At 30.6% G+C, this 21981-nt stretch overlaps 2 protein-coding genes and 1 pseudogene across 2 annotated transcripts; all 3 read right to left on the bottom strand.

Annotated features, from left to right (window-relative positions):
- Positions 1 to 2879: 2879 nt before the first annotated feature.
- ECHID (enoyl-CoA hydratase/isomerase D) lies at positions 2880 to 8937 on the bottom strand. The gene is made up of 9 exons (XM_021437294.2): positions 8480 to 8937; positions 8259 to 8381; positions 5618 to 5719; positions 4264 to 4302; positions 4044 to 4142; positions 3811 to 3858; positions 3615 to 3710; positions 3375 to 3497; positions 2880 to 3247 (listed from the first exon to the last, which is right to left on the bottom strand). Exons 1-9 carry the CDS (start codon positions 8717 to 8719, stop codon positions 3131 to 3133), a joined length of 987 nt encoding a protein of 328 aa, XP_021292969.1. The 5' UTR covers positions 8720 to 8937; the 3' UTR covers positions 2880 to 3130.
- Positions 8938 to 14205: 5268 nt separating this feature from the next.
- Positions 14206 to 15119, bottom strand: LOC149526756 (uncharacterized; annotated as a pseudogene).
- A 1531-nt stretch (positions 15120 to 16650) lies between these two features.
- Positions 16651 to 21981, bottom strand: LOC110423242 (Pectin lyase-like superfamily protein). Its single transcript, XM_021437402.2, has 7 exons — positions 21492 to 21981; positions 20570 to 20701; positions 20138 to 20365; positions 20000 to 20044; positions 19707 to 19914; positions 18820 to 19010; positions 16651 to 17966 (listed from the first exon to the last, which is right to left on the bottom strand). Exons 1-7 carry the CDS (start codon positions 21867 to 21869, stop codon positions 17574 to 17576), a joined length of 1575 nt encoding a protein of 524 aa, XP_021293077.1. The 5' UTR covers positions 21870 to 21981; the 3' UTR covers positions 16651 to 17573.

The raw sequence follows: 21981 nt of genomic DNA, 5'->3' as shown, positions 1-21981 counted from the left end.
GAACGACACAAGAGCATTAAAAAATTTAAAATAAAAATTCAAATAATTTCACATAAATCATAAATCAAACTCAAGCAAAGTAAAAAATGAAAAAAAAATATAAAAAATTCTCAAAATTATAAAAAAAAATCACGATAAATCATACAATCAACCTTTTAAAAAATTTTCAACAGAATTCTAAGCACTTCTTACTTTTCTGATACACTTGGATTTTTGAAAGAATCTAGGAAGGAATCAACTATAACACTAGTGCAAATAGTTGGAGAGTAGTATAGAGAGTTTAACTTAGTGGGACTATTTTTAAGGAATATGGCTAGTAGATATTAAAATGTCATAGTATTCAGAAAAGCATATATGTGCACTCCATATCCTTATCACAACCAACCTCTTGTAAAGTGGATTCTTGTGATAGAGAGATGAAGTGTTACAAACGAAGAAATGATGTAGTAGAGACAGTAGAGAGGAAAATCGGAATAGTTTTTAAAATACTTAGTGTCGTGGCAAGAGGAAACGAATAAGTAAAGAATTAAAAGGTAGAAGAGAATTAGAGAGAAGCTTTAAGTGGGAATAAGATGGTTCTAAATAAAGTCCCTCAAATAAATTGTGAAGACTCTATATATAAAACTAGAAATGATGGTTTCTTAAAAATAGGCTTTAATGTACGTACTGAATAACGGCTTTAATATTGGGTGACCTGAATTTTTAATGTTGAGTAATGATTAAAAATCCATTATGTGACTATTAAAGTAATGGATTTGATGATCGTTAATAATATAATGAAATTTATTATTGAGTAGAAGGTAAATGAAAGAGGTATACATGAAAAGTTCTATGAGAACAATTTAAGAGAAAACTGTGTACGTGAACAAGTACAAGAGAAGAAGGTAAAAGGAAAGAACATTTATACTCTAGGAAAAGGTTAAGAGAAAACCTTTTAACTATCTTCGTATTTGAGCCACCAAGCCAAACTTTTTAAAATATCTTAAGATGAAAGTAACTTGTGAACTTTGCCACTTATTTCAAGTTACTTTCACTACTCTCCGTGTGAAATGATTTTTTTATGTGAAGTAGTTGTTCTATTTATATTGGTTATTCTCATTAATCTCTATACAATATTAGAGACATTTTAAAAAATAACCCTTAAAGATAAAAGTGTTTTCAAAAATAGCCTCTTTTATAATTTTAACTAAATTTAATCAAGTTAGACAAAATTACCCTTAATGAAATTACATATCATGATGTTACACACTATGTACAGAAACATGTTACACGCCATGGTTAAGTTGTTACACATCATGTATAAAAATATGTAACACGTCATGGTTAGGTTGTTACATGCTATGTTAAAAATGATACTATTGTTACACGTCATGTACTAAAATATGTTACATGTCACGGTTAAAAAAGGTTATTACATACCATGTTGAAAAAAAAAATACTGTTGTTACACGTCATATACAAAAATATGTTGCACGTCATATTCAAAAACATTTTATTACACTTTAATACCTAAACTGTTATTGTTACTTACAAACCAAAACTTCAAATCCTCAACTCTTTTTATTTCTTTTTATTTTTTTGACAATTTGGCTCCGATTAAAGTGTTTCTAACATGTTTTTATAAATTAAAACACAAATTTTCTTATCTAAAATACCTATTTTAACTAAAAATTGAAAAAAAAATTCATTGAAAACCTAGGTTTATAAATTTTAAAATTTTGAACTTATTGGTGTCTAGATCTCGAATTAATCCAATTAAAAGCTAGTTCAAACATTTGTGATCATTTCTACTGTTTTGTTTTATCTAAAATACCTAAAAATCAAATTCTTCAAATAGTCATCCACTCAAATACATCAAAACCATCGTTTGGCGTCTTCAAAATGTTAGAAAGGGAAATCTGAAAGCGCGAGAGAGAAATCGAAAACATAGTAGACGAATGCCGAAAGAGAAATTGATGAAATTAGAGAAAGTGGGATGTTGAGAGAGAGAAATCGGAAGCACAAATGAGAAGAAATTGTGATGAATGGTTTAATTTATTTGAAATAATTTTAAAGGTATTTTTATCAAGTCATGATTAAATATGGCTAAAACAATTAAATTTATTTTGATGGTTATTTTTGAAATATCCTTATCACGAAAGGTTATTCTTCACAATTTCCTCTGTTATTTTCATCATAGGTTCTCTTAAACAAAAAGCAATTCATACCAATGCTGGATATAGTTCTGATTCCATCGAATAGAGAAGTTGACACATTGAGTTTTGAGTTAATCTCCTTTTATTCAAGTGAAAGTCACATCTCTGCAAAGGGAAAGGATCTTCATGTGGACTCATTGATGCATCAAGTAGAGTAAGGATTAAAAGCATATTTTAACGGATTAAAAGCATAAATTAGTTGATTAACTGCATCCGAATATTTGACTCATTAGTTGTTACATGATCTTTTGGCTAAAAAACAGAATTCGAATCCTTTCCTTTCACAATTATAAAAAAAATATTTAAAAAAATTAGTTGATTAACTTGTTTAAAAGTTCCAACACTTGCTTGCTATGATGCTTTAATTTTATGTTATGAACTTGAAGCCAAGCTCAAGAATACATGATCTTTGTTTACAATTCTTGGACTTCAGTCGAATCTGCAAAGGTCTAAAATTCAGCTCCAGATCCAAGCTCATAGCTGTGCTATATAAATGAAACCTAGTAACTGTAGTTGCCCCTTGCAACGAAGCCTTCATGCAACAGAACATTTGAGCCACCAGCGACAAGATGCTTTAATTAACCAACATAACAACTTAACCTATTAATGTTAGGTCTCTATGCAGTTTTTTCATTCTTTTTCTTTCTTTCTTTCTGATAATTAACACACACATATACTACTATATAAGTGTATTATAAAATTAATATTATTATTAGGAAACAACAAACCACACATCGGCACATGATGCAATGGCCTAGTCCAAATTACAAACCATTCAAATCCCAAGCCTCCAATTTCCTGTTTTTGATGATGCAGTTGTCTCATTTTCATGAATTGAAAAATATAGTTTTAAATACTACTTACTGAAACATTTAGAAAATGAGACTTCAAAAGTTTGACATTTTTATTGCAAGTGCAGCTGCAAGATTTAACCTCTAAGGTCGCCTGGGAAATTTTTTAAAATCTGGACGTCTACGTTGCACATATGCTGTCTGCCCTTCCTTCCCTTCTTCAGTGCCATAAAAAAGGAGTGTGGCATTTCCAGCAAGTTCCTGCAAAAGTAAAGGAAATGAAACCATAGTTATTTTCAGATTGGAAATTGTTATTAGAGCGGTTATTATGATCCAAATCAGTTTGGCCAAATGGGCCAAAACAGACTAAAACAACAAATGCAGGTACCTGGACTCCAGCATGGCCATCATCAACTGCATTAAGAGCTGATTTGAGCACTCGAATTGCTGTTGGACTATTTCGTAGGATCTCTCTGCACCATTTAATCGTTTCCTGCTCTAATTTCTCTAGCTGGAGAAAATGATTAAACAATTATTAACTATTTTAGAATTGATCAACGGTAGAAAATGAGGAATTGGTAAATTAGATGGAAGAGGCAGGGGGACTCTTCGTAACAGAACAACTTACTGGCACAACAGCATTGACAAGTCCCATTTTCTCTGCCTCAGAAGCTGTGTAAAATCTTGCTAGAAACCACATTTCACGTGCCTTTTTAGGTCCAACCTGTTAATCAAAATTCAGATTGATTATAAGACAGAGAGTAATATGATTACAATACAAGTATCATGCCAGATAGATGTTGACATTCTTCTTTAGTGCTTACCAAGCGGGACATAATGGAACTTCCATAACCAGCATCAAAACTTCCTACCTGCGGCATATGCAGTTAGATAAAGGTAACCAGGGTAACAATATTGACAAACATTGACCGGAACGTCAGCAAACTTTGCAGTTCGGACCAGCAACACTATCCAACAAGAAAATCACAATCAACCAAGCAGGGCATTTCTTGTGAGCTTTATTACAGAAATAACAGAGCAAATTATATGTAAGCACCTTAGGACCGGTTTGGCCGAAAATAGCACTATCCGCCGCAATGGTCAGATCACAAACCATGTGCAACACATGCCCTCCTCCAACAGCATAACCAGCAACCTGGTTTATAGAGATAGATAGTGAAAAATCGAATTGGAAAGCATGATGTAATCCCACGGAAAGGAACCGCAAAAGGTTGAAAATTGTTATCATGCTGGAATAAGGGGAAAACAAAAAATACCATTGCTATCACTGGTTTCGGAAGACGCCTAATTTGTACCTGCAATTGGAATCAAGAAAGATACAGTAGCTAATACAATAAAGATGACTAGTGCCATTGCAATAGAGGCAAATATAAGCCGATGCCTGTTTTATTCACAGGTCAGAAGATTAGGCATCTGCTGTGAATTCATAGAAATGTAAAGAGTACTAATTAGACCCAAGCTTCCATCAAATTCTGGTTGAAGTCAACTTCGTGCATATTTACAAGAGGGAATTGTGAAGAATAATCTTCTTTTATAAGGATATTTTAAAAATAGGCATTAAAATAAATTTAACTGTTTGTAACCATATTTAGTCATAACTTAATAAAAATACCTTTAAAACTATTTCAAATAAATTAAAATATTAATTACAATTTTTTCTTATTTATACTTCTGATTTCTCTCTCTCACCATCTAGCTTTTTTAATTTTATCGATTTCTCTCTTTGCCATTTATCTGTTATGCTATCAATTTCTCTCTCTAATACTGTTAAATTTCTTTTTCTTATGCTTTCAAGACACTAAGTGATGGTTTTGATGTGCTTGAGATGGGTGGTTATTTGAAAATTTTGATTTGCAGGTATTTTAGATAAAATTAAAATAGTAGAAATGATCACAAATGTTTGAAATAGCTTTTAATTGGATCAATTTGAGACCTAGATACCAATAAACTCAAAATTTTGAAATTTATAAACTTAGGCTTTCAAAGGAATTTTTTTTTTTAGTCAAAATAAGTGTTTTAGATAAAAAAATTTGTATTTTGATTTATGAAAACATGTTAGAAACACTTTAATCAGTGCCAAATTATAAAAAAAAAATGAAGAGAGTTGAGAGGATTTGAAGTTTTAGTTCGTAGGTAATAACAACATTTTAGGTATTAAAGTATAACAAAATATTTTTAAATATGATGTGCAACAATAATATTTTTTCAATATGGTATGTAGCAATAATATTTTTTCAACATGCCGTGTAACAATAATATTTTTTCAACATAACGTGTAACATGTTTTTATACATGACGTGTAACAATAATATTTTTTTTTCACATAACGTGTAACAAAATTTTTTAACTGTGGCGTATAACATGTTTTTATATATAATGTGTAACATGTTTTTGTACATGGTGTATAACAACCAAACCATAACGTGTAACATATTTTTGTACATGACATGTAACAACCTAACCATGGCGTGTAATTTCATTAAGGGTAATTTTATCCAATTTAACTAAAAATAGTTAAAATTATAAAAAATAATATTTTTAAAAAACATCTTATCTTTAAGAGATATTTTTTAAAATGCCCCTATTTACAACATGTAAAAATTGCAATACCTGAAGATCTAAAACATTAAGGCGGCCAAAATCTTCAAAATCAGCATAACCATCTGCTTTTCGCAACGCCTGGTCACCCCCACTACAAAATGCCTTAGCCTCCTACATCAAAAGATCACCAAATATCAATAGCCAAAAACGGGGAATAGAAATAGACAGCATCTAGGTGGACATCATAGTAAGTCTAACCTCACTGTAACATCAATTAATTAAATTTTCAAAAAAATGATAAAAGCTTGCATAACAAGTTAACAGGCAAATAATATATATAATTTTTAAATTTATCCATTTTAGGATAACAACATAGATAATTTTTAAATTTATTTAATTTATTTTCAAAATTATTTAACTTTTAATTTTATTTTATTTTTTACTTTAAACTATAAGAATATTATTTTTTTAATATTAAAATTATATTTAATTAATTAATTTAATAAAAATTATTATTATCATTTGTTACGTTAACTCTCATACATTTACGTTAACATTTTAAATTTGCTTGTTCCACTTTTATAAGATTTTACCTCAATTTTTACAATTTTACGTTAAGCCTTTTCAACAGTAACTTTTAACTATAATTATCTTTATCTTTATTATTTTTTATTTAAAATAAAAATTTGAATATCATTACATATTTTTAACTCAATAGTATAAATATAAATATTTATTTTTCATTAAAATTAGATTTTTTTTACTTAATTAACTTATTATATTAACTCTCACACATTTACATTAAGATTTAAAATTTAATTTTTTCACTTTTATAAGTTTTTACGTAAATTATTACAATTTTATATCAAGATTTATCTCTATCTATTTTAAAGTATAATAATAATAATTATTATTATTCTTTATTTAAAAATTAAAATTTGTATATCGTTAAACACTTTTAATCCAAAAATATAAATTTAAATATTTATTTTTCACTAAAATTAATTTTTTTTACTTAATTGACTTGTTACGTCAACTTTCATACGTTTACGTTAAGATTTAAAATTTAGTTATTTTTCTTGTATAAGTTTTTACGTCAAATGTTTTTTATCTTAATTTTGAATTATAATTATTTTTATCTTTATTATTTTTTATTTGAGAATAAAAATTTGAATATCATTACATACTTTTAGCCCAATAATATAAATATAAATGTTTATTTTTTATTAAAATTAGATTTTGTTATTTAACTAACTTATTATGTTAATTTTCACATATTTACGTTAAGATTTAAAATTTAGTTATTCCACATTTATAAGTTTTGACATCAGTTCTTATAGTTTTATATTAAGGCTGATTTATGTCAATTTTGAATTATAATTTTTTTCATTATTATTTTTTATTTAAAAATTAAAATTTATTTATCATTAACCACTTTTAGCCTAAGAATATAAATTTAAATATTTGTTTTTAACTAAAATTAAATTTTTTTACTTAATTAATTTGTTGCGTTAACTCTCACACATTTATGTTAAAATTTAAATTTTAGTTATTTGATCTTTATAAGTTTTTACGTCAATTATTACAGTTTTATGTCAAAATTTATCTATGTCAATTTTGAACTATAATTAGTTTTATCTTTATTATTTTTTATTTAAAAATTAAAATTTGTATATCGTTAAATATTTTTAGTTCGAGAATATAAATTTAAATATTTATTTTTCACTAAAATTAGTTTTTTTTTACTTAATTGACTTAACTTTCACATATTTACATTAAGATTTAAAATTTAGTTATTTTACCTTTATAAGTTTTTACATCAATTCTTACAATTTTATGTCAAGATTTTTCTTTGTTAATTTTGCACTATAATTATTTTATCTTTATTACTCTTTATTTAAAATTAAAATTTATATATTATTAAACACTTTTAATCCAAGAATATGAATTTAAATGTTTGTTTTTCACTAAAATTAGATTTTTTTTACTTAATTGACTTATTAAGTTAACTCTCACATATATTTGTTAAGATTTAAAATTTAATGATTTTTACGTCAAGGCTTATCTATGTCAATTTTGAATTATAATTATTTTTTTTATTATTTATTTAAAAATTAAAATTTATATATCGTTAAGTATTTTTAGTCCGAAAATATAAACTTAAATATTTATTTTTTATTAAAATTAAATTATTTTTCTTAATTGACTTGTTTAGTTAATTCTCACATACTTGCCTTAAGATTTTAAATTTAATTATTCTACCTTTACGAGTTTTTATGTCAATTCTTATTACTTTACATTAAGAATTTTTAACCATAATTTTTAAAAACTTTAATCTAGGTTTTTTAATGACAACTTTAAATTACATGTATGTTTAATTTTTATTATTATATATTTTTAATTTTAACTTTCTGATTTATTATAGTAATAATCTTATTTATAATATGAAATTTCAACTATTGAATAAAAGTAATGTAAATAAATAGTTTTTATTAATAAGGCATAAAAAGAGTCCATCAAAGAAAAAAAATTTATTTATTGATTTAATTTGTTTATCAGTTTTTTTACAAGTTTTAAACTAATGATTATAATTTAATCTCATAAATCATATGACTTTCATTACAATAAAGTAAAAAATGATGATCTTACTACAAAATTTACCCAACATCTACCAAAAATTAAGAAATTTATGGGAAATTGAAAACTATACCTTCCCAGTGAGAATTATGACTCCGACGGAACTATCATCCCTGGCGTCATTAAAAGCACGCATAAGCTCCTTAATTGTCTGCGGCCGGAATGCATTTCTTCTCTCTGGCCTATTTATTGTAATCTAAGAAAAGGCGACAACAACAACAGCAACAAATTGGGAACCTTTTTAAGTCAACGATACTCTTTTTAAGTTTTGAATAAAGGTAACGTTTAATGAACCTTTGCAATGCCCTCATCCACAGCCTTTTCATAAAAAATATCGATGAACTCTTTCCCATGCTCATCACAAGCAGTTTTCCACTCAACCTTGTGACTCGCAACTTCACCATGGATTCGATGATAGCTATCATTCATCGAAGCATTACAGAACCCGATGGAACCACCGCTCGAACCGACCGGTAGTAGATGGTTGGAGACGGTTTCGATCCTCCTTGTGACGGTGTCTGAAATCTGCGCCATTGTAGGAGCTCAGAAACTATTGGTAAGAAAAGAGATAATGCGATCTTTGACTTTGGATTTTGAAGATTTGGTGTAATTTAAAAAGATGGCTATCGAAGTGAAAAGTGGACTTTGAAAGAGACGAAAGAGTTTTTTTTGTGCAGTTGGTGGAGACATGTGCCGGCGTTGCTGTCGTTGCTTAGAGCCGTAGTGATTGACACCTCCTGCACTGGTGTCGTAGCCAATCTCAGAAATCGGATAAGATAAGATGTCGAGTTTAGGATTTAGGGTTTACCAGATCGTTCCAAGTGGATTCGTCTCATTGGCGGGAGTTTAGAGAAACGCACCGTTTTGTTAACATATATAAAGTCTGTTTGCTAACCATAAAATAAGCTGCTGAGGAAAAATATTTTGTGTAAAATATTTCATAAAAAAATTTAATATTTTTCATTATTTGGATAAATTGTTAAAAATATTTTCCGTTATTTGGATCATCTTTTGAAAAATATTTTCCCGCATGACTAAAATTATAAAAATTATATAAATACTAATTCTTTAACATCTTAGAAGTCTGAAAATATTAATATTCATTACTTGTATATAACCTTTAAAATTTAATTTTCAATATAAAAATATGATATAATAATAAAATACCTAAGAATCTATGCATCAATCAAAATTAATAAACTTGTATAATAAAAACATTTTACATTAATAATAAAACATATCATTAATCATCCTACAAATTCATATTGCATATATAATTAAAAACATTTGAAAAATAGCTGACAAAAATCTTACAAATATTATCCAAAATAATAAAACCTGCTAGTAATATATTTAATCATTCTACATAAACTTACTAGTAATATAATTAATCATTATTCATAAATTTACTAGGAATATAGTTAGTCATCATATATTATAGTTCCTACATATATAATTAAACATTCTACAAATATCCAACATATATCCCGCAAATCATAAAATCTAATCGTTAGCCCAGCAAAACATGAAATTGTCTACCCGAGCTCTTCTTAAATGATCTCTCCTGACCATGAATGCCCTTGCTTGCTTCTCATGCTCCATTAAATACTCAAATGCAAAAATAAGAAAGTACTCATCATATTATCCATATTCATCACTCGAGCATAAAGAAGACTATCATCAATTGTATCATCATTTAGCCTTTGGATAGCAGATGCAATCTCTCTCAAATTTTCTGACATGAATATTATGCTATCATCTTCAAAAGATTGACTGCATAATTTTTTATGTCCAAATCGTTGTAATGAAGTTCCCATTGATAAGATGACTGCCTCCCTTTCATCTCTTCATCAACATCCTTGTCTAAGTCTACAAGCATTGCATTAGCTTCAGTATTAGTCTGAAAATCTATATTAGCAAATGATTTGACGAAGCTCCAAATTGTCATATTTTTTCCAACAGCTAATGTCATTTCATTAAACATGACAATCTTCTTGTTGATGAAAGGTTCATGCTTAAGATGTGCCTACAATTATATACATATGTAAAAAAAGAATTAACTTTTTAATACATAATATGAAAAGTGTATAATAAAACTTATTAAAAAAAGTATTAAGAAAAATATATACAAACCATAACTTCATCCTCATACACCTGTCTATATGTAGTGATCATCTTGAGATTGTCATGCCATCCAATTCCACTCTTGGCTAAAATTTTTTGGATAGTATTCCATGTATTTTTCACTATTCTAAGATGATTCTCCACATAATTTGTCTCACATTGAACATTAAATTTTTCATTTATTGCTTGCAGTACTCAAGTGTACAATGAGGCATTAAAGACATTGGAAAGCTTATTTCCTTTCTAAGCCTCATCTGCAAGTATCTCAAGTAACATATGCTCCATAAGTTTTGTCCACTAAAATTGCTTTGGCTTTACCATCTCTACCATAATGATTTATATTAAAAATAAATAAGTCACAAAAAATTACAATAAATAATTAAATATAAACATATGGAGTAAACCAACAATAAAGAAAAAAGTACATAAAATGTTAATAACAACTTAAATGTTCAATACCACAATTTCGAACAAGTAAAAGCATACATAATATAAACCTTAGCAACATATTAATGCTCGAAACATAAAATAGAAAATAGAAAACAGAAAACAAAATAAAAATTTCATTATCCTAGCCTCATAATCAATCCACATAGCATGTGTAATTCTATCTCTTTTGGTCATCCATTCTCTAGTTGCTTCTTTTTCTTCATGAGTTGTTAAAACAATTCTTATCCCTTCAGACTTTTTGTTATTTTATGATAATTGATTAAGTAAGTTATTAGGATCAACTCCCATTATGTGGTTATAGAGAATACAACAACATAAAACGATAACTATTTATCTGTCATAATTTCAAAATGGTTCAGAATCTAACACACGAAAACGTTTGTTCAAAATCCCAAATACTTGTTCAACAGTTGTTCACAGTGATGAGTGGCAAAGATTAAAAGGTTTTTTCTCATTTTCACGATGAGCATTACTAAACTCTTTCAATTGACATCGAATACCTTTATATGGACTTATAATTCCATTTCAAATACCATATCCAATATCAGCAAGATAATATTTGCCTACAAGTTTACAAACATTATATTATTGTTAAAAAAATTAGTTATCAAATAAATGAAAATTCTTAAATTTTTAAAGTTCATTATCTAACCTTTCAAAATTCTAAATCCTCTTGGCTTTGAAAGTGCATCACTCAAAATACGATAATCGTGTACACTATCTTCCCAACCAGTAAGCACAAAAGTAAATTTCAAGTCAAAACTGATTGTAGCTAATACATTTTCTGTGATCCCACCTTTTTGACCATGAAATCTTCCTTGAATATCAAATGGCACAGATGCACAAACATAAATGCCATCTAACACTCCCACACAATCCTATTATTATTATACAATTTAATTATAAATATGTTTTATACAAATAAAAAAGTAAAAAACTAACATTAATTCGTACCTTAAAGTATGGATAAAATCTTTGATTATTCCTTATCTCAAGTGGAGTAGAATCATCGAGCAGTCTAATCATATCCTTATGTAATTTCAATATTTCTTTCAACACAATTCTAAAATATTGATAAACTATCTCAATTGATCTAAAATATCTCGATCCAATCACTCACAACCTTACATTATGACCAATTATATGCAAAAATATAATCATTTGTTCTCTCACAAACACTTATATACTTGCTTGTAACAAATTGCTCCTATTAAGAATGTCACACAACTTAAAAAATATTAGTGGTTTCATTCTAATTTGGTTCATACAATGGAGATCACCCTTATATAAAACACTATTAATGTACAGGTCTCTTTCTTGATCTCAATTGACAATAGACTCACTAGGTATATAGTTCCTAGATTTATATCTTTCAATAAAGACAACTCCAAAAGCTAATACCAAAGCAACTGCACCTATAACTACTGCATGCAAAATTTTTTTATCCATCTACAAAACATAAATATAATACAACATATATATTTAAAAAAATCGTCAAATAAGAAATTCCTAAACAGAGTTGCTAGAAATTACACCACAAAACAGGAGACAGAAAATGAGTTATGGATCATGCATACACCAATTAACATTACTACTTTCTCAAACAATTACCTTCAAGTATTGTTAATGTCAACATAACGCCAACTAGTAAGCATAAATGATACAAAAAAATTTGTAACTGACTTGTTGATTCCTTTTTGCATAAATGATACCAAAAAAAATTCTTTATGCTCATAATGATGATGAAAAGCTTAAGTTTGAATATGAATTTGGGAATACAAACATTTTGGCAAATGATTATACCTCTCACCTTGAGATATCGCATCAGGTAACAAGTGTAAATTTTTTCTTCAATGCTTTGATGTCTTCTAAGCATAGGAAAAGTGTAATAAGAAAGCTACTTGTGAAAATGTGTGGATAAATGGCTTTATGGTTTTGCTTTGTCAACTAAGGTTTAAGAGTCAATGTGAGGAAGAAAGGCACATGTCAGATTCTATGTGAAAGAATGACAAATAGGAGAAAAGTGACATTTCCAAAGGCTCTAGTATTTACCACATATGCATTCCTAGTGGTATAAGCAAACTGAGAAGTAGATCCGAAAAGAAGCTTGAACCCAGCTTGAGATACAATTGAGCTACTTGAGCATGATTTGATTAGATTCAATTATCATCAACTTAAGTAAAGAGCTAAAAACACACAGTCAGAAAAGATTTTGGGTTAATTGTTCAATCATATATTTTACACAAAAATCACAAATCCACAATATATTTTGCTCAATCATACATAACTCAAGGAAATTTCAATTTGAAAAGGAAGAAAGAGAGCAAAACATACCTAGTTGAAGGAAAAGAGATTTGTCATTGGAGAAAGCTTTACCACCGCTGATGGAGGAATCTAATAAGGAAGGATGGATGGTGAAAAAGGGATGACAAAGTTAAGGACGTAGGCTTTAGGGCAAGAGGTTTTTTTTTTTTTTAACAGTAGTCTATTTTTTGAACTTTGAGGAAATTGTCTTACGCCTTTGAAAGGCATAAGACAATTTCCATAGTCAACGGGTATTTTACCTATTGACTTGTAAAACATTTTCTTTTAGAATTTCATTTTTAGTCTTCCAAACAACTATATGTCCAGAAAATATTTTCCAGAAAAACCTTTACTTCAAAACATATGTCTGAAAATCTATTTTAGCAAATGATTTGACGAAGCTCCCAGTTGCCATATCTTTTCCAACAAGTAATGCTATTTCATTAAACATGTCAATCCTCTTGTGGATGAAAAGTTCATACTTATGATGTGCTTGCAATTATATATATAAAAGAAAAAAGAATTAACTTTCTAATATACAATATGAAAAGTATATAATAAAACCTAATAAAAAAGAATTAAGAAAAATATATATAAACAGTGACTTCATCCCCATACACCTATTTGTTTGCAATGATCATCTTGAGGTTGTCATCCCATCCAAATCCACTCTTGGGTAAAATTTTTTAGATAGTATTCCATGTATTTTTCACTGTCCTAAAATGATTCTCCACATAGTTTGTCTCACATTGAATATTAAAATTTTCATTTATAGCTTACAATACTCAAGTGTACAATGAGGCATTAAAGACATTGGAAGGCTTATTTCCTTTTTTAACCTCATTAGCAAGGATCTCAAGTAACATATGCTCCATAAGTTTCGTCCAGCGAAATTGCTTTGGCTTTATCATCTCTACCATAATTATTTATATTAAAAATAAATAAGTCACAAAAAACTATGATAAATAACCATACATAAACATATATAGTAAACCAATAATAAAGAAAAAAGTACAAAATGTTAATAACAACTTAATTGATCAATACCACAATTTCGAACAAGTAAAAACATACATAATATAAACCGTAGCAACATATCAATGTTTGAAACATAAACTAGAAAACAGAAAACAAAATAAAAATTACATTATCCTAGACTCATAATCAATCCACATAGCATGTGCAATTTCATCTCTTTTGGTCATCCATTCTCTAATTGCTTCTCTTTTTTCGCAAGCTATTAGAATAATTCTGATCCTTTCAGACTCTATGTCATCTACTAATAATTGATTAAGTCACTAGGTTCAACTCCCATTATGTGATTCTCGAGGATACAACAACATAAAATGACATCTATTTGTGTGTCATAATTCCAAAAAGGTTCGAAATCTAACATGCGAAAACATTTCTTCAAAGTCCCCTATAGTCGATCAACAGTTGTTCACAATGATGAATGGCGAAGATTAAAAAGTTCTTCCTCATTTTCAGGACGAACATTACTAAACTCTTTCAAATGATAACGAACACCTTTATATGGACTTATAATTCTATTTCGAATGCCATATTCAGCATCAGCAAAATAATATTTGCCTACAAGTTTACAAACATTATACTATTGCTAAATAAATTTGTTATCAAATAAATAACAATTCTTAAATTTCTAAAGTTTATTATTTAACCTTTCAAAATTCTAAATCCTCTTGGCCTTGAAAGTGTATCACTCAAAATACGAGAATTGTGTACACTATCTTCCCAACCAGCAAGCACAAAGGTAAGTTTCAAGTCAAAACTGATTGCAACTAATACATTTTGTATGGTTTCCCCTTTTTGATCACGAAATCTTCCTTGAATCTCAAGTGGCACAGATGCATGAATATGAGTGCCATCTAACGCTCCCACACAATCCTATTATTATTGTATAATTTAATTATAAATTATTTTTATACAAATAAAAAGAAAAAAAAGAACTAACATTAATTCGTACCTTAAAGTATGGATAAAATCTGTAATTATTTCTTATCTCAATTGGAGTAAAATCATCAAACAACCAAATCATATCCTTATATAATTGCAATATTGCTTTCAAGACAATTGTAAAGTATCGATAAACTATCTCAATTGATATAAAATATCTCAATCCAATCACTCGCAATCTTACATTATGACCAATTATATGTAAAAATATAATCATTTGTTCTCTCACATATACATATCTACTTGATTGTAACATATTGTTCCTACTAAAGATGTCACACAACTTCAAAAATACCGGTGGTCTCATCCTCATTTGGTTCATACAATGGAGATCACCTGTATATAAAATACTACTAATATACAACTCTCTCTCTTGATTTTGATTGACCCTAGGCTCACTAGGTATATAGTTCTTAGATTTATATCTTTCAATAAAAACAATTCTGAAAGCTAATATCGATGCAACTGCACCCATAACTACTATGTGCAAAGATTTTTTATCCATCTACACGACATAAATATAAAATCACACACACACACACATATATATAAAGAAATCACCAAATAAAATTTTTTAAACAGAACTGCTAAAAATTACACCACAAAACAGAGGACAGAAAATGAGTCATGGATCATGCATATATCAATTAACATTACTACTTTCTCAAACAATTACCTTCAAGTATTATTAATGTCAATATGACACCAACTAGCACGCATAAATAATAGAAAAAAAATTATAACTAACTTGTTGATTCCTTTTTGCATAAATGATAAAAAAAATTTATTTATGTTCATAATGATGATGAAAAGCTTGAGTTTGAATATGAATTTGGAAATACAAATACTTTGACAAATAATTATACCGCTCACCTAGAGATATCCCATTAGATAACAAATGTAAATTTTTTTTTCAATACTTTGATGTCTTCTGGGTATAGAAAAAGTCGAACAAGAAAAGTTACTTGTGAAAATGTATGGATAAATGGCTTGATGGTTTTGCCTTATTAACTAAAGTTTATGAATGCAATGTAACGAAGAAAGGCACATGTCAAATTTCAGGTGAAAGAAAGACAAATAGGAGAAAAGCGACACTGCCAGAGACTCTAGTATTTACCACATATACATTCTTAGTAGTGTAATCAAACTAAGAAGTAAATCCGACAAGAAGCTTGAGCTCAGCTTGAGACACAATCAAGCTACTCAGAGCATGGTTTGATTAGGTTCAATTATCATCAACTTAAAGTAAAGAGCTACAAACACCCAATCGGAAAAGATTTTGAATTTATTGTTCAATCATGTATTTTGTTCAAAAATCACAGATCTCCAATATATTTTGCTCAATCATATCTCTTACAATTTCATTTTCAGTCTTCTAAACACCTATATATCCAGAAAATGTTTTCCAGAACAACTTTTACTTCAAAACAAACACACCCATAATATGCAAAACTGCTGCGGGCTGAAAGGTCAGTGACTTTGGAAAACTGCAGAACGGAGGGCTTTTTTACGGGGAGAAGGACCGAGGACGTCCAAGGTAAAAACCAGAGAGAGAAAAGGAGGGAAACGATGCCGGATCATCTTCTCGATCTATCGGTTTAGGTACCCTAATCTCTCTGCTTGTTTGATTATTATTTAATTTAAACTCAAACCTATTGGTTGATTTTGTGCTTTTTTTTTAGGCTGTCGCTGCACTCTGAATTTACTTGAATTGTCTGTTTAAGAAACGGGAAACGAAATCGGGTGCTTGCTTGAATTATTTATGTAAAGTAATTATTAATAGATCTGGTAAATCATGAAATAATTGTAGTTGAAATAATAACTAAGTTTCATTCTGACTCAATTATCAGTTATATATATATATATATATTAAATGTGCGAATGATTCATGCGGATTCTGAAAACAGATCAAATCCAAGTGAAAGAGCTGATTCCCACCCCTGCATGTCATCTACGATTGCAGTTCATGGTTGTCTCATTGTTTGTTTATTGATATTTATTGTTTGTCTTATCTTGTGCCTTTGGTCGTATAATTGGCTTCACAGGACATAGATTTCTAATTTGACCTTCATGCTTGCTTCTACTGTAATTCTTTGTCAGTGCCTGACCAAACTTGCATGCTTTATAAGATGGACAGTTTGTGCAAGTTTAATTGTGTTTAACCTTATGCTTACGCCTTGTGCTTGTAGTCTTTTTAAGTGATTGTTACATCTGAAGAAAGAAATGTAGATATATAGGAATTTATTGATGCACATCTAGTTGATAATGCATTTGTATAATATCTCACAATCAAATAATCTGCCTTAACAAACAAGGCAGTCTTGTACTCCAGTATTGGACTCTACCTGATAACATGCCTGTATAATCTCACATAGTGGGAACTGGGAACCAATGTAATCCCATCAAGGAAGAATGCCTATAAACTAGGATGATGCCTAAATATACACTCTATACCTAATAAACCAATGGTGTGAAAGGGGTCAGAAAACGATGCCGACCTCACAAGCGGATACACCATAAATTCCCTAGACTAAGCTCAGCACACATCATGATCAGATTGGACTCTGTTATTTGACGGCTTGCCGATCTGTAAACAACTGATTGGAGGGACAGTGGGGGTGGTCAACTCTCCAAAACTTTGCCAGCAAAATGGATCATATAGGTGGTAGCGTTCCTGCAGTGGCTTTAGCTCAATGGAAGATAGAGTTACACCTATACACGGAAGGCTGTCGCTGCAGGCTAAGTGCACAGGTTTTACTGTGTATGTCCCTCTTATTTTTTCATAGGTGATTCCTGATAGAGCAACTGCAGCTGTTTCATTCTTACATGCCCTTTTGTCACAGTAATATTGATCAATCACAATTGGAAGTTGGACCTCAGAAACTTGAATGTTTGAGAACAGAACCCCCTGCACAGAGCCCGATCCACCCTGCAGATGTGATTTGAAATTATATGAAAGAAAAGTTACTATCAACATGAAGTTGTAAAAGAACTTAGAATGTTAAGAACTTGCATTAATGGCTTTTCTCTTGGTAAAAGATAGGATTTGTTGGACCTTTTAAAGAAATGAAATAAGATATAAAGTTGTAGGGAAAACTCAGATTACATTCAGTTTTCAAAATTTCCAGTAAAACTGATATTAATTGAGAAGGGAGGTGAAAATTCAAAACTAGCAAACTTCTTTGAAATTGTCAAACTCTGTATATTATGTTTGGAAGAGGATTTTTTTTGAAATCTATGAAATACAGCTAAACCCAGTGTTGACTGATTCCAACATCAGACCTTGTTGAGGCGAACCTCAGGCAGCACATCTATACTATATGGATAACTGAGTTGCAAATTTACCAAAAACTTGAATAAGGTAATAATGGATCATATTTGACAGGGACACATTAGTTATTTTATTCATAGTAAGATCATGTGTTTACTTCAAGTATTGCTTATCCTGCTTCTGTTTATTTAAGAAAACATACAAGTTCTCTAGTTGAATAATTTCTTGTAATTTTTCTCTCTCTCTCTCTTTCCTTTCCTCTTACTTTTTATCTGTCTTCAATTTTTCTTTTACCTACTCATGTATGTGAGTGTGAGTGTGCAGGTGGTCTGTAATATACTACATTATCAGAAGCCCGTCTTGTTATGAATCTTGATTGAAATAGATAGTTTTGGATGTGTTTGGATTTAATTTAAAGCCAGTGTGGCACATTTACTCAACCAGTGTTCAATTGCCGTATTTCGAACTTGATGAGCTTTTGATAATGTGGGAGTGAAGATTGTGTGGTTACCTGCCATGTTTTTATTCTGACACCATTCATCGTGTTTTGCATAATAATATCACGGACAGTGATGTTTGAGACACAGGCTTTGGTATTATCCTTTCCCAAGCTTCCAATGCTGATCCCATGCCCTGGTCCACAGTTCACGTTGTGAATGTATACGTTTGAGCATCCTGTTTGTATGGAAACGCAGTCGTCACCTGCACCAATTATTAGATTTTTAAGAGCTCAGGATAGGGTAAACACAAAACATAGATGTCTTTTATGTTCATTGGCAATTAGCTCTGTGTTCAGGGCTGATTCTATTTAAGCATTTATTGCCTCCCGAAAGCATTAGATTTGGATGGACCTATTATCTTATTAGAAGTTGTCATGAGAACCTATTTCTAAGCAAATGTAGACAAGGGACTATGGGAACAAAACAAAAGTTCTAGCTGTTAGTGGAGACAAAGAAAATTTGAAAGAATATAACAAAAAATGTATTCTTCTTGTCTCTGGGGTTCAACCCTAATCCTTTTTTCGAGTGGTTGATGCCACACCAATTTTTAGAATTTGGCATGTGTCCAGCGACAAGTGGCTGTAACTTTTAAAATTTTGGATATAGCTGGCAGCCACTTGGCAAAATTTAGTGGTAATGGAGAATGTGTGGAATAAAATTGTGAGCAGGATAAGATTGTGATGGGTTTCTTTCAGGATCCTAGATACCTCAATTCTGCACCTTTTCTATGATGCCGTCAGTTGTTCACAAGTTCTTAACTTAACCCTGTATCCTCAATGTTGACCTGCAGGTCTTACTCCTTGTCAAGACTAGAGCTCAACTTGCATCCCACCGTTGTTTAACTGAATGAAATATGGCAACAATATTTATTTAAAAGCAAGACAATTAAAATAATTACCACAGGCAAGATTACTGCCATGGATTAGCACATCTTTGGAGTTTTGTAGGTGGATTCCATCTGTGTTAGGACTGTCCCCAGGAGATGAGACGGTCATATCATGCACCACAACTCCCATGCAATTATCAAACTTGAGATGGCATTGAGGACTGTTTTGAATTGTTATGCCTGTGACTGTCACGTTAAAACTCCCATAAAACCTTAGTGCCTGTTCCACAGAAAGAATGAAAATGTCATAAGACTGCATTGTCATGACCATGATCGGTTTTTTGGTAGTTTCAAGTGGTCCTTACAGTTGGTTTGATGCTTGGCATTTTTCCACTAAGTTCATTCCTGACCTACCACCCAATTTACAGGAAAAAAACACGATTAGTTACAGATAATCAACACTGGAGTTTTAGGGGTAAGTGGAAACTGTTTTAGGTAATTACTGGCATTGGTGGCACTTCTTGAACTGTGCTGTTTAGTGGGATTATGAGTTTTCTTTCATCATCATAGGGATCTTCGTATGGGGCATCTTGCCACCACCCTGAGCCTCTTCCATCAATGATGCCCTTTCCCTGAACTGTTATTCCTCTCAGCTTTGAGAATTCAAGCCATTGTAAAAAACCTTTACCCCAGGGCTGAGAGTCAGTTGGAGCAATTATTGTACCATCCAGCTGAGAACAAAAAAAAAAGAGCAGAGCTTATCAGCGTTGGTCTCAGGCCTGAATTCTTGCTAGTATGAAAATCGGAAAGTGCAGCAGCAGGTGTTTTACTTGGTATCAAGCCGCAGTTAACTTTTCTGCCCTTTGTCTTTTGATTGATTATCTGGATGTGTCTCTAACTCATTGAATAATGTAATTAATGTTCACACTATTTACCTGAAAAACAATGTTTGCTTCACAGTATGGACCAGAGAATGAAATGGGTCCTACAAGGAACACGAATTCAGCTGGAACGACAACCGTTGATGCTTCCACTTTACATGCAGCTGCCCATGCGGCTTGGAATGCCTGCGTTGCAGCATAGCAGATCAGGTATATGGCCACTGTGCGAGTGCGACAATAACTAAATTCATAGAATTACGGTTGAATCTTGATTTGTGCAGAAGTGTAAAGTAATTACTGCTCCAATCGTGACTAAACTACGGTGAAGAGAATCTTTTACTTTATTTTGCAATGGACCCACCCGGCTTCGGCTATTTCTGCTCTCTCTTTACTGTACTACCTTTTATGCATTTCTTTGTTTCTCCATGTACTCTGTGTTGTGAATTTCATATTTTAACCAATAAATAAACTCTGCTGTACCCAATTTTTGTAATTTTTCTTCTTATAACCCCAAAAAAGTTATTTCTTTTTTTTAAAAAGGGAAAAATAATAAAACAATGCATGAGGTGTACTTTGAACTGGAAAATTTTTTTTATAATTAGAGAGTGGATTTAAATTTTATTTTTTAAACAGGAGATAATGTAATAACCAATAAATCAAATGTTCGAAATTTTTTTTTTCAACTAAGCAGAAATTGGCAGTCAAATAAAATCTGCTATGGGTTTTGAACTAGAATTGATTGAATCAAACTTCCAATTGATTCAGCTAAAAAATAACAAAACAATGCATGGAAGTTTGAGAATTTTGAATGCCTTCCCTTCATGTTGCAACATAGACCATTTTGTTGTGTGATTTAGAGGGAAATACTAAAATGTTTTAGGGAATTGGTGAAATTTAAAGAGCCTTGTCGTAATGATGGAGAATTTTTAAGCAGTATGGAACATTGTAGTGAGCATAATTAAGGAGTGGGCATCACCTTGGTATCATCAGTTTTCCCATCACCCTTGGCCCCAAAATCTAGCACGTCGAAGACGTCAGAATGCTGTCCGCTGCGGTAACCTTTCGGGGGCGGTGGTGTTGGAGGGACTTCTTCTTTGGGCAGGGGAGATGGAGGCGCTTTCGGCTTAGGAGATGGAGGAGTTTTATGCGAAGGCGCTTTCGGCTTTGATCCTCCTTTGTGGTAATTGTGATTACCATGACCTTTTCCTTTCTTCTTAGATATTGAAGCTGCTGTAAGCCTGCTCTGCCTCCAATGCTTGCCTCTTCTAGCAATGCAAGTTTCGATACTCGAAGACCACACAAGAAAAGCAATCAAAAGCATAAATGTGAGGCTTTTGAAGCTGAGACGACACATTTTTCTTTTCCTTTTGCTTCTTCTGGTTTCTCTCGAGGCGAGAAACAGAGAGAAGAGAGTGAGAGAGAGCGAGAGAGAACTAGTGCTTGGGAGCCAAAATAACTGATGGTGT

Source organism: Theobroma umbraticum, unplaced genomic scaffold, assembly GCF_002168275.2.
Source record: "Theobroma umbraticum cultivar Fairchild unplaced genomic scaffold, ASM216827v3 scaffold_20.0, whole genome shotgun sequence".
Classification (NCBI taxonomy): Eukaryota; Viridiplantae; Streptophyta; class Magnoliopsida; order Malvales; family Malvaceae; genus Theobroma; species Theobroma umbraticum.
The sequence above is the reverse complement of the archived record's forward strand: the minus strand, read 5'-3'. Positions and strand labels throughout refer to the sequence as shown.